The sequence below is a fragment of the Lactuca serriola genome, chromosome 6 (genome assembly GCF_051521515.1).
Source record: "Lactuca serriola cultivar US96UC23 chromosome 6, Lser_US96UC23_V15, whole genome shotgun sequence".
NCBI lineage: Eukaryota > Viridiplantae > Streptophyta > Magnoliopsida > Asterales > Asteraceae > Lactuca > Lactuca serriola.
The window spans coordinates 176,579,023-176,593,573 of record NC_136413.1 but is presented as its reverse complement, the minus strand read 5'-3'; the positions used below and the strand labels follow the sequence as shown (position 1 = coordinate 176,593,573).

Genomic DNA, 14,551 nt, shown 5'->3' with positions numbered 1-14,551 from the left:
AGTTTTAGAGAGATTTGATGAAGATGAAGAAGACATTGTTAATTGATCAAAGTAACCTGCTTTGATACCAGTTGTAGGTTCCCTTGATTGTCATCAATTAATAGAAAAGATAACTAAAAAAACATAAAGATATATCACAAAGGTTTTTTCACTAATAAAATGTTCTCACAAAGAGAACAAGCACAAAGCTTTTTAGGGTTTGACAATGAACAAATGATATGAACCCTGGTACATGGTTTTATAGTAAAGCAATATTTTGAGAATCCCTACATTCCTGGGATCTCACTTAATCTATGTAAATAATAGAATATCCGATATTCCTAAGATAACAGATCCGAAAACTAACTACCAATATAACGGATCTTTATGTTGGCACTAGTCAGACACCGATGTTGATAGGAGACAACATGACATGGTTTTGTATCATTAGATTCTAAGGTTTGAAATTCCAGAATAGAATAACATTTAAAATGAACTCGTATGATAATCAAAAGTATTTGAGTTCAAAATAAATTACTTCTTAAACAATTAAGTATAATACCACTTAAATTTGCTTAATAAACATTGATATATTGTACAATATGTATAATTATAGTAACGTTCACCGCGACAGATAGACAATTGTTGACTTATTTTACTAATTGTTACATGGTCCAACCCGTATAAGGCATACACACACTAGCTCACGAGGTAACATCCCGACTTCCAGGTATATGATTTATTTCTTGAAAGGCAAAATCCCCTTGGAACTTGCCGAGTTGATGGCCTTAACTTGACATGTAGAAAGCTATTGTGCCGCAAACTTTTTTGGACCAACTCGACGAGTTAGTATGGAAGAACTCGACGAGTTGGAGGCTGGATGAGAAACCCTAAATTTTAGGGTTTGCACCCTATATAACCTCCTTAAGTCTTTGATGCTGATCTCTTATCAGCCTCCCAAACCCTAATATCGACCTTATGAGCTTTAATCTTCATTTCTTCTCATAGTATGACTTAATGTAGCATTTTGGAGAAAAGAAGGAGAAGATTGTGTGAAAGAAGCAAGGATCTAGCAAGTAAAGCCTTTAGTTTCCAACTTGGCACTCTTGTGGACTATTGTGAGTATTCAAGATCCGATTTTTATCTATATGTGTAGCTAGATCTTAAGTTTTGTCCTTTTTCCTCTTTATTCTTGGTTGTTGCATGCATAGGCATCATAAAGGTTGCAACTTTAAGAATCTCTAGGGCAAGATGGCCCCATAGTGGGCTAGATCTGGGTTTTTGTCAAGCTTTGATGCCATGCATGGATTTTACGGCATATTTTCCCTTTTTGCCCCATTTTGGCTTCAAGACATGCATTGGACATGCATGTCTATAAAGCATCAATCTTTGGGATGTTTTTGAAGTGAGGATCTCTTCTGGAAAGGATGGGTCTTAGAGCTCTAGGGTTTTGGGCTTAATGGTTAAGCCTTTGAGTTCCAAGCCTTGATAGGAGCTTTTTGAGCATTTGGGGTAGTCCCAAAGGATAAAGTTGGAAACTTTATCCTTTAAGACACATTTGGAGTTCAGATATGAGCCTTAGAGTCCCTGGAATCAAAGGATCATTTGAATGTGTTTAACAGGGGGAAAACTCGTCGAGTTGTCTAGCCAACTCGACGAGTTGGCTAGGGTTTTCCCAACTTTCTAAGTTCTGAGGGAACTCAACGAGTTTCTAGGTGCACTCGACGAGTTGGGTCAACATGGACTGTTGATCTTGACCGTTGACTTTGACTTTGACCATGGTTGACCAATCTTGACTTTGGGGGCATTTTGGGTATTTTGGGGTTTTGATAGATTGCTCACATGTTGTTTATAGGCATTCGAGTCAGGAGCTGAGATTTGAGATTTGCATCTTATCAGTCAGTGCTGCTTGTGAGGTGAGTTTCCTCACTATACTTATAGGTGGAAGGCACCAATGGTGACCATTTTGGATTGTTATCCTGGTTATCTTAGGATGCTAATATGTTGTTACGATCTGTTAGATTGGTATCCTAGTAGATAGGATGATGTTATGATTATTGATATGTATGATATGTGCTTGCCTGTTGATTGATTATGTGTTTATGAGTTATGTATATGTCGAAGTGTGTATGTGTGGTTGGGTTGAGGCGGTCCTGCTTTGTGCTGAAGGCCAACAGACCTAGGGAATCTTGGATAGACTGTAGGCCTGCGAGGTGGTCCAGTCAGGCTGAAGGCTCAACGAGCGGGCAAGATAAGTTGTAGGCCCTATTTGGCGGTCCAGTCATGTCGAAGGCTCGTAAGCGGTCCAAATAGGTTGAAGGCTTGTGAGACGGTCCGATCAGGCTGAAGGCTCGTATGTGCATGTTATTGTTGGTTATGTTTATGTGTTGGTATTTTGGGGAAGACTCACTAAGCTTTTGGCTTAAAGTGTTTGGTTGTGTTTCAGGGACTTCAAATGATCGTGGAAAGGCGAAGGCTTGATCGTGCACCTCCTCGTATTTTATGTTATGATTTATGGGAAAAACTCTGTTGTGAAACCTATTTTGAAAACAATATGTAATAAATGATGGTGTTTGGATTTATATAAAAGTTTTAAAAATTTCAAAATTTTATGGATGTTACACACGATATGTCATGACATCATCTAAACATTGGAATGATAAACTCACGATGTAACATTGATCTTGCCATCATTCCTCCATGGGCCTAAAGACTTACGACCATCAAATCAGTGGACCTATAGGCACTCGACCTTCATCTTACTGACCTATAGGAACCTAGTCAACATCCTTTACTACCCTTGCCAAATAACCGAACACATCCTACCAATTATCCAACATATCTTGGAAGCTATCCCAGACATCCTGACATCCAGGCAGTTAGCAAGGACTGACCATGACCCTTTTTACATATTCTATCATTTCACATGCCTCCACAATATATTTCACTAAGAAAATACACCTATCACGATGATCCTTAGCATTTCCTGCCTTTGCATTCTACCCAGAGACTGAAGCACAACTCAATCCGGTAAGATTTCAAACTATTCTCACAGACAACCGAAATAAGATTTCAAACTTTGGACAATCTAAACATGTTTCCAAAAATTCCTAACTAACTCATAGAAATCCCCAAATTCGAAGGAAAAACTCCAAAGTTACCTATCATAATGCAGACTAAACCCTAGGTCGGATCGACCCAAACTTCTGCCCCGATGGCGTGACATCTCAACATTGTACGTCATGAAAACACAACGTCACGCATAAGAAACTTTGACAAGCGTCACTCTACATATGAGCTTCTATTACTTCAAAACAACAACCAAATGCTAATCGCTAGAAGCATCAATTCCACAATAAAAAAATCGAGGGTACACTAATCCAAGAGCCTAGATGAACATAACCGGCCAAATTTGGTAAAAATCTATCACCTAACCTGAACCTCCATTGATTCCCGATGAAGATTCTTAAACAACCTCAGTGACAAAGAAAACTATAATAGTAAAAAACAATTGAAAATGAGTCAACCATTAAAATCCATAAGTCCCATATACTACTGACTTAAGCATCCCCAAAAGTTATTAATCTTACCTTAACAACCACAATCCATCTCGAAGGTTGCCTTCCCGACAACCCTTTTTCTTACTCTCACAATTGAGGATAACCTGAACGAGCCCATATGAGTACATCACTCATACCCCACTCAGAACTACTCATCATATGCTGGTCCTTGATAACTGATAACATATATCATTTGTTAGTTAACCATGTCCGTGAAACCCAATACCCATCCTAGGTGATCTAGTTCTTTCTTACGAACATGTTTGATGCTGCGAAAGGAAACTTCATGCCATTGTGAATTCCTTATCCAGAAACTCCCTGATGCGAGGACAACTCATACTTTCCTAAAGACATAAACCTGATAGCTACCCATGTCGTATCCACGACCTAACCAATCCATGAGTTCTTGCTATCACCCGAAGAAAATTTGACTAATACAAAAGAAACCTAACAAGAAAAATTTGTAACCGTGTACACTCTAACGAAAGCATGTCACCCTTCATTCAACAATAATAATGAACCAATAACCCCACATGCCCAAGCTGTAGATTCTTCTGAACTGTGACGCAAAGTCAATCCATGAACCTCTAATTATACCGGTTCTGTCCCACTTATGGTTCGAATTACCACCAAATGTCGTCCACAATAATTGGAGTCCCAAACCTACCCAACTTATACATAAAATCATTGATTTCCAAAGTGCATAAAATGGAAAAGACAAACCTTCCGATAACAACTAACCGACCCTAAGGAAACTTAAAATCTCAGATGGAGACCTTGGAACTTCCCACTGCACCGTTGCCTCGATCTTGACAGGGCTGACCAAGATACTGTTTTGATTGATGAGGTATCCGAAAATCAAAATTTGCGCAACAAAAACTTGCACCCAAAGAATTGGCATATGACCTCTCCCTCCTCAACACTTCAATAACATTCTGCTGATGCTCAAGAAATAAGATTGGAAGACTCATCATAACACCAATTCTTTAGCTAACAACTGTTGGTTTAACCGCACAAATTGTCCATAGATCCCATCAAATAAATCATCACGGGAATCCTTAGAATACAAAAGGCATCATTAACATAACTAAAACATACCAATGACAACGATGGTTGTTGGCCTTTACATTACCCCTCCTGGTCACCTGGGACAATCAACATGAATATAACATATCTGATTTCAAAGAAAGCAAACCCTTAGTCCCCATACAGAGCTGGGATGAAAAAGGAAGAAAACATAGCTGAAACAACAACATCCATGAATCAAGCTCAAAAGCCATGTCACGCCGGTTTAAAATTATGATATTTTCTCTTTTTTTCCAAGGGAGCTTACAACTTCTTTGCGATATGGAAACCTAATACAATGTTGCGGAACATGCATTACCACTCTGTGGCAATGCTGAAACCTATAAATAAAGCCGGAAATTAACCCTAAAGAGAGATCTTTTATCCACTTCGTTTTCTACAAAAATAAACCTCAGATTTGCGATTTTGAGAGTCTAGAAGGCAACCGGAAGGCCATTAAGATGATATGAAGAAAAGATTTGAAGGATTCGAGAGCGGATTCATGCCAGGAATAATTCGGTTCACTTTTCTAATCATGATTAGTAATCCAATTGACTTTCTATTTTTTATACTTTTTGAATTTAGGTGTTAAAACCTTTTGCTTTGAGTTTAAGAATAGATGGATCATGAGATTATAGGTCAAAATTAAATTTGGTTTGTTTATTCCTATTTAATTTATTGTGTCAAGTTTGATTGAAGATCCCTATGTATTAATGGTCGTTACTTTATTACCTATTGCCAAGTCTATGTGATTAGAAGACCAATCTAATTATATATTCTTGAATCATAGTTGGTTTATTATAGTAAAATAATAGAAACTAGTGTTGGATCAAAACCTAGGGTTATGTTAATAAAGTTATGAACTTTAATGTGTGTGCATGTTTTAGATGACCATTCTTAACATGATTTAATTCTAATAATCATTAGGATTGATAAAAATCGAATTTTGCGTAAACAATGATTTTAGGGATAATTAATAGCATGACGATGGCATTAAAAGTCCTTAGAGTCATTAGCATTTGTGTATGGACCAAATACATAAATCAATTTAGGAATTGGTGAATAATGAATAAATGACTATTGCACTAAAGTAATTATCCATGATTTTGAGATGTAATCCTATTTGAATCAAAGTACCTAAAGTGATTCGTTTCCAATCACTTTATCTAGTTAGTTTAGTTATTGATTTGTTTGGGATATTATAATAAAAACCCCCTTTCAATGCTTCATGTTATTTAGTATAACCTATAATGTTAATTCACTACTGTTTCCCTTGAGTTTGACACCCTTTCTTATCAAAACTATACTACACTCGGTTATGTTCACTGCCTATAAGGTGTTGGTTTAGATGAGATATACTAGGATTATAAATGAAAAACTAGTGCGTTAAAATACACATCAACGACCAATCACTCCATGGACCTTGACTAGTAGCGTCGTGAAGCACTAAATGACAAAATAGTCAGGAATTCACTCAAAATCTCATAGTAACCTTTAGGATGTCGTGTCATGATTTTCTTCTAGACAACTTATCTTATTAGGATCTTAATCCTTTGCTTCAGAAGTTATAATTCTTAGATCTAATACTCCACAATGACTTAATGGATAAAGTTTCCAACTTTATCTATACCAAGGGCTTAATAACTCTAAGTCTCAAGCCCTAAGTCTAAGAGTCTACTTGTAACGCCAAAAATCAGTGCATGGTTTAAGGACAAGCGTTCACAAACACTTTTCAAACACTAAGCAAGTTGGGAAGTTGATTAATTTGCTCAAATGGTTATGAAGTTCTCAAAACTCCAAGAACACCATTAAAGGGACCAATATGACACCATAAAACAATCCAAAACCTAGATCTAGCATCAAATAAGCATAAATGTGGAAACTTTGTATCATACCAAGGTTTAGAAGTTGATTGGGTGAAGATGAACTCTAGGGAAAACAACTGCCAAACACCAAATTATCTTTATTCTTCTATAACCTTCCAAATAAAGCTTCAAAGATCATCAAAACTTTCAAGCAAATAAAGAAGGACAATATGGAGGTCTGGGATTACTCCAAGGAGGCTATTTGAGGTGATTGGGGTTGAAAATGACCTAAACCTTGGAAGCAATGCCTTTAAATACCAAGACCTTCCCATGGCTAAATTAAAGTCTGCCATTCTAAAATAAGAGACGTCTCGAAACTGGATGTTACAACAATCCACACATCTCTCCAAAATCGAGTATCTTTACCATCACTAACCGAATTCTTAAGAGTGGACAAAGGAATAATACATTTCTCATGCAATTTTAACATAGAACCAATAGGGTAAAAGCAAGAATCCATAACATAGAATGTCCACATACATGCATGGTATATGTACATTTTTATTTTAAAATGTATGTATCTTTGTCAATTTGAGGTGTTAAAACTATCTAGATGATTATTACTACAAAAATGTTATTTATGGTTTGCGTTTTTTTTTCAGGAGTCAAATCCAAACTTTTAAATGTTTTTGAAAAGACAAAACTGCAAATTTGGTCCTTGTGGTTTTCAAAAACCTTTGGATGGGGTCCAAAAAGTTTCCAACTTGCATGGAAGGTCCAAAATCAAGGTTTTTCTAGGTTTTTGGTCCAAAAAAACTTAAAAAGACGATTATGCCCTTTTATTTTCTTTTTTGTATTTTTTATAACTATTCTAATGTTGTTTTAATTAAAAATAAAGAAAAAAGAAAAAAGTATCCCCCACCCCCACCCTCTCTGTCTGTCTGTCTGTCTCTCTCTCTCTCTCTCTCTCTTTGTCTTTCTTTCTCTCTCTCTCTCTCTCTCTCTCTCTCTCTCTCTCCCTCTCTCCTGAACGCCATCTCTCAAAAGAAAATTGATATTCAAAATTGAACCACCTGTGGATTCATTCTCGCCGCCACCGAAACCACCGGAGCAGTCAATAACCCTACTTTCGGAACTGTAACTCCATCTTAATCGATGCATTTCATCTTCGTTATACCCCTCTTCAACGACCACTACACATTTGCATTTCCGACACCCAAAACTCCAACTCTAATCTTCTCCACTTTCTTCCTGTCCCTCTCTCATCTCGTTCTCCATCTGAAATGGGTGTTCGTTACAAAACGCGATCAAAGGTGCTCGTTGAAGGTCGTGGGGAGAATGTGTGGCATAGATCTATGCCCTCAAACCTGCATCTGAGTGTATTGAGAGCTCTGACGACCAGTGGTATTCATCTTCTCTCGCAAGGCGTCGCCGCCGGTGGTACAAAGAGAATAGATATGAGCTCGTTTTATCTATAAATTCGATCCACTTTAATTTCAAGCACCTTTTGAATCTCTCCTCTTTGATCGACGACCTCTGTATGAACTTTTGTTTCAGTTCAGATCGGGACTATAAATCAACACCTCAAGGCTTGGAGCAGGTGGGTAAGAACCTCGAGGTGGAGCCAACAAATTTTTGGTGGTTGTATTGACCAGTGGGATGGTGAGGTTTGATTTTGATTTGTTGAAGGTTTGATTTTGATTTCCACTTATGATATGATTAAGAAGAAGAAGTGGGTATCGTATTTTTTTCTTTTTCCCAAACCTTCTTCAGTGGACCGACAATTGATTTTGATCCAGTTGAAGAACGAATTACACTTCAGAACAATCTTAATTATAATTTATTTCCATATTAATTGTGCAGAAAGAGAAAGTTAGTGATCCATAGAAACAAAGACGTGAGAGAGAGAGAGAGAAAGAGACGAAGCGAGAGAGACAGAGAGAGAGAGAGAGGGTGGGGTGGGGATACTTTTTTTCTTTTTTCTTTATTTTTTTAATTAAAACAACATTAGAATAGTTATAAAGAATACAAAAAAGAAAATAAAAGGGCATAATCGTCTTTTTAAGTTTTTTTGGACCAAAAACCCAGAAAAACCTTGATTTTGGACCTTCTATGCAAGTTGGAAACTTTTTGGACCCCATCCAAAGGTTTTTGAAAACCACAAGGACCAAATTTACAGTTTTGTCTTTCGAGAAAGACCATATTTAGCAAGTTTTATTTTGAAATTGGTCCCTCTCAAAATTGAAAAGACTCTTTACCATTATGATTTAGTTTTTACATTATATTTAATATTTATTAATTTTAGAATACTGGTATGTGTTTTTGGGAGGGTTGGTGATAATTATTTATGATGTTTAATAGGCTTTGCACTCTTGAGATTATTAAAGGATGTTAGGTATCTGATTGTCTTAGTGTGGGAAATTGGGTTTGAGAGTGGTTTTCGACCTTTACAAAGGGGTAGAGATGAAACAAAAGTGGTTACCAGGTGATTGTCCACGCCAACAAATAAATAACTTCAACTCGTACACACTTGATAGTGTATAGTGGTAAAGAGATCGAATCAATGGGGATTTGTTCAATTTGTAAACTTATATAAATCTCTTTATAAAGATACTTGTAAAAGGACAATAAGAATAAAAATATGGACTTTTGGTTTTGGTTGTTTTAAAATCTAAGTTAAACAAGAACTAGAAAATTTAAATAAAAACAAGTAAGGGTTGATGTAAATAAATAGAGAAGAAATGGTTGACAGTGGATTTTATCCCATAAATATTTAACTAATTTATCATTAGGTGTTATGGTATAATACTTGTGACTTTAACTTCGCTATAGTGACTTAAAAGATTAAGTCACCTAGACCCTTTTTAATTAGTATAAATGTTAGAGAAGCTCATAACATATTTTATTAGTTAAATTCATAAATCAATGAAATATGTAATTTATAAAAATCAACTAGCATTAAGATTTAAGTGCCACCAAATCCAAGTCAAGTCAAAATGCTTTCATTACTACGTTGGAGAAAATACTTTTATGACTTAGATGAAATGAACACAAACACAAACACCAAAAACATTTGTTGTTTGTTAATTTGAAAATCTATTACTTAATCAAGAAATTAATCAACTAATAAACTTTCACACATCTAAACTCATGAATAAAGATATATGAATAGAAGAGATATTTAACTAGAAAATACTTTCATTAATGTTCATCACAAGTTCATAAGAAACCTTAGTGGATTATACCAACATCAACCAAATATTACTTTAGCTAAGCATGATTAAGATTAAAAATAAAAGTTCAAAAATACCAAACATCAATCCAATTAACTAGATGAAAGAAACCTTTCAAAACCCTCTTCAAATATTTCAAAAACTCCAAAGAGAATACTCCTTTATGCATGGTTCAAAGTTATCTAAAGAAGCTCACCAACCATCCACACAATAGCTGTCAAACATGAAATAATAAAATGGTCCCTACAACTTTAACGCGAACCATTTGGATTCTTACGCGGACCGAGTGAATATGTATGATTTCTTTTTGACTTCCAACACATGTCCTTTTCATCAAGATCTTTGTTGTCACTTTGTTCCAACATTCCATACCCGAGTATAAAGGCACACATTCCTTTTAGAAGACCTAACATTTAACCCAATCACCTCCATCAACTCTCATAAACCGAAACCATTAATCCACTTCATCAAGCCCAAAATGCATAAATCTTCAAGTCCAATTCAATCCAACTAATCTCTTGATCATCCCCGCTCTCAATAGTCTTCGAAAACCTAAAATTAAGCACACACACTCTAGAAAGTTTATGATACGGATATAAAATAAATATAATAAAAATATGCATGGTGATTAACTCAAAATAAAATAAAATATGCTAAAACAAACTATATAAAAAAAAAGTAAATAAAATACACATATCACTACCCTAACTAATTTTTTTCACGAGTTTAATGTTTCTTCAATCAACGACGTATGTACTAAGTTGTCAATCTTTGGGGAATTTGGTTGTTTTAGATGTTAAAAAAACTAGCTCCAATAAAGGTTTATATTTAGCATGTAGAATCGACTTGGATCACTTGCCTAAGTGAGAAAACTTGAAGAATCGTGGAATGGATATTGTTTTCACACTTTGTCGTATTTGTGATTTGGAGGTTGAGACAAAGTGATAATTTATTTATTCATTGTATCATTACTATAGAGTTGTGGTATAAAATTCTTCGACACCACACAATTACAATAGTATCTGATTATTAAATCAAATGAAGACATCATATTAATTGCACAATACTAAGCATGTTACTTTCTTATTCTTTTGGGTGTTCTGAAGATTTCGAAAGAAGGTTCTTCTCGCATCTTCTCACCGAGGAAGGATGCTCTTTTTCATAACATTTTAATATTTGTTTTCATGTATTATTAAGTTCGACTAGAACTAAATTGCTTAACTTGAAAAAAGTAAACAACACCATCTGGACGACTCACACCGAACTCGATCCACGACCCATCATGTAAGGGTAAACTGTCTAGCAGTAATAATATTTTGAGCATGCAAAGTTTAAATCATGAATAATTTTACAAAAATTTATATTTCAACCACTAGACTCACATCACATGGACATGAATTAGATTAGTTAGCTTCATTTACCAACCTAATTTTGACTTTTAAAAATGATTGATGTTGTATTTCTTTTATTAGTTTCTTGCTGGTTATTTTATACAAGTTTGTTGACGTTCAAAAGAAAAACCTAGCATTAAGGATTATTTTGAACAATATGTAATTGTTGATTTTATTCATAAGTTTTCAAAGTTTTGTATCACTAAAGAATATATTAGGCTATATTAGAAGTTAAAACTACATTCAAAATCAAAATGTTTATTCTGCATAGACAAAAAAACGTATATTTCTTTTCAGTCTCTCCGTTATAAGCATATTTTCTTCTTTGGTCCATTATACCAAGTTCTTTTTCTTATTGTTTTTTGTATTCGTCAATATCCAAACTAACAAAGGAATGCAAGACATTCACTCTTAGCGACAAAACCGAGATAAATTCATTGTTAACATGTTTTAATTAAGCTATGGGATTTTATATTCATAAACATCAATGATCAAACAACTTTGTTTAAAGTTTGTGTGTAAAACAAAATATTGCAAACATAATAATTGTCGATGGAGACTTGTATCAACCAAATTCGTCATTACCATAACCGATTGTATGAACATGACATGCTTAATAAAGGACAAAACAAACGATTTGTTATATTTTGACTTTTATAGCATTCTAGATTTTAGATATGGGTATGATCAAAATCTAACAAGAAAAACTAAAATACATAACAAAAGAAAAACGACAATGATTGTTCGATGAATATATAAATGAATGGATATAAACAAAAATATCTAAAATGGGAGAAAATAACAAGATATTGAAAATTTCAATTATAATTTGATAAATATTGAAAATTATATATATACTATTAAAACATAATTTGACTGAAAAGTTGTTCTTGTAAAGTTGAGGGGCCTATCTGATAACTTAAGATAGTGGGTGTCGATTATCATAAAAACAGAAAACACTGTGTAATCATCATCTTTCTCTTTGGACTCCTGAAAACCAAAAAAAAAGGAAGTAAAACCATCGAATTTTATGCGTTCATCAAACTAAAGTCTTTTAAAGTCCAAATTGTTTGGCTTCCCGATCTGGGTTCTGAAGAAGCTAAGATTTTTTTATAGAAATTTGTTCATATGCAGATTAATTGCAGTTTATCGGAGCCCCAGGCTCACTCGATCCATCAAATTTTGGGGCTTTTTTATTCGTGATTCATCTCTTTATGAATTTGATTGATCTCTTTGTATCCGTATGTATATATCGAGATCAACCATAACTATGAGTCCAACGAGGGTTTTGCGAACTGGGTTTATTCTATTGGCGATTCTTGGTAGGCTAACGTGCGCCGATGAGCTCTCTAGGGTTTCCAATCCTGTCTGCCCTACAAAATCGATCAAAGCTTCGATCCTTGGAATTGGTGATTCCATCTGTCCATCAAGTGGAATTGGTTATTCCATCGGTGTTATTGAGGTATTTACACGCTTATGATTACATGTAATAATTGCTCTTGAAGTTATATCAACTAGGCGTTTCAATCTAGCAATCCTCTAGGTAAAGTCAATCTTGAGTGGCTTTGAAGAAGTCAAAATCTATGTTCATATAAAATTAGGGTAATAACTAATAACCATTGCTTCTTATTTGGGGATTTTTAGTTTCATCATATTAATTCATGAATTTGTTGTGCTCAATGCATAATTGGATATATCTATGAGTATACTCATCTGTTTTGCGATTTGCTTACATTCATAGAATTTGTGAATTTGGTAGTACACATACATAGAATAAGTTGTAAGCACAACTTTATACAACAAAATCAATTTATAATGTAACATTACATACTTATCCCTTTCTCTAATCAACCAATTACCTAATTACCTGATTCTGATACTGATAATGATACTAATTTTGATTTTCACGTCTTTTTATGAAGGGAGACGACACATCGATCCAAAAGGCATTGAGTATGATTGATGCAAACACCCATAATTACATAGTTGTACTTTTCTATGCATCATGGTGCCCATTCTCCACAATCTTTAAACCAAGTTTATCATTGATGTCTTCATTCTATCCTTCCATCCCTCATTTTGCAATCGAAGAATCCCGCGTAAAGCCGAGGTTTGTCACCTATAATAACATTCTACTTTATTATCTTACCCATTACATAACAACAACGTACTTACATTTTTTTCACCCAAAATAGCAACATATTTACATTTCTTTATCGATAACAACAATATGTAACAAATAAAGTACACATAATACTTAAAATATATTATTTTTTTTTTGTGTAGTTTACTCTCGAAATATGGAGTTAATGGGTTTCCTACACTATTTATTCTAAACTCAACAATGCGTGTGCGTTATCATGGCCCACGGACTTTGAGTTCTCTTATGACTTTCTACACGGATGTTACAGGTATATTCAGCTTCCTTATTTTCTCCAAATTGAAAGAAAACATAATAAAAAAAAAATTATGAAAAAGTAATAATTTTTTTTAATGGGTATATAGGTGTTAAAGCTGAATCAATGGATAAAAAATCTCTAGACAAAATGGATACATTTGTGCACAATAAAAGTAACAACAGCAGTGAGCCGGAATTCTGCCCGTTTTCATGGGCAAAGTCGCCGGAAAATTTACTCCGGCAAGAGACGTATCTATTTCTGGCGACTGTATTTGTTGTTTTCCGGTCAGTTTATCTGACCTACCCGTTCATTGTGACATCTGCCCGATATGCCCGAAGGACACGGTTTTTGAATATATGGAGCTTGTGGGACCACCCGGTTACGTATTTGAATCGGGCTATACAGTTTTTTAGTTCGCTTACAGGTTGTATGGGTGTTGATTTCTTTAATGGAAGGAAGCATTAGATTTGGGTTTTTATAACGTGATTAATTTGATCTTTTTTTTTTTTTAATATACCAAAGTTTTGTTCTAATTGGTGTTTTAAGTAACTTGCTTCGGGTTTATGTATTATAATTATAGGGTACAACTTACAAGTGTATGTACTGATAAAAAAAATGAGAGATGCTTTTGTGAAGGATTTGTATTTGCATTCGGGGGAACTTTTTTTAGGTTTAGTTTTAGTTAAATCCAGTCAAATCTGTATTAGTAAAATAATAATTTTAATTTTTGAGTAAAACAAATTATAGAAATTGGTTGACCTTAGAGATTTCGATCGGCCATATTAAGTTAATGAACCTAATATTGACCTCTGAAAAGAATAAAAGGTAGTGCTCCTTGCAAGTTATATCAAAAAAATTCTTGTATCTATCTGTATTCGTAATTCTTGGAGCAAATCCAGAAAGAATGTAATGACAAATTTAGAACAAAAAATCATGTGTTTTCTATTTAACTGAAACTAAAAAAAAGCAAAAAATACTAATGGCGGGTCGGTTTATATTAGACGTGACAAAACATGATATAACATGACATGACAACCCGACACGAAATTAACGGGTTTGGATAAATGATTTCAACACGTTTAAGTAACGGGCTGACACGACATAACACAAAAATTAAAC

General features: G+C 34.5%; 1 protein-coding gene across 1 annotated transcript; it reads left to right on the top strand.

The window, feature by feature from the left end:
* Positions 1-11,993: 11,993 nt before the first annotated feature.
* LOC145057429 (5'-adenylylsulfate reductase-like 4) lies at positions 11,994-14,067 on the top strand. The gene is made up of 4 exons (XM_079005274.1): positions 11,994-12,495; positions 12,956-13,143; positions 13,320-13,444; positions 13,539-14,067. The coding sequence occupies exons 1-4, from the start codon at positions 12,277-12,279 to the stop codon at positions 13,895-13,897; spliced, it is 891 nt and encodes a 296-aa protein (XP_078861400.1). The 5' UTR covers positions 11,994-12,276; the 3' UTR covers positions 13,898-14,067.
* Positions 14,068-14,551: the final 484 nt, after the last annotated feature.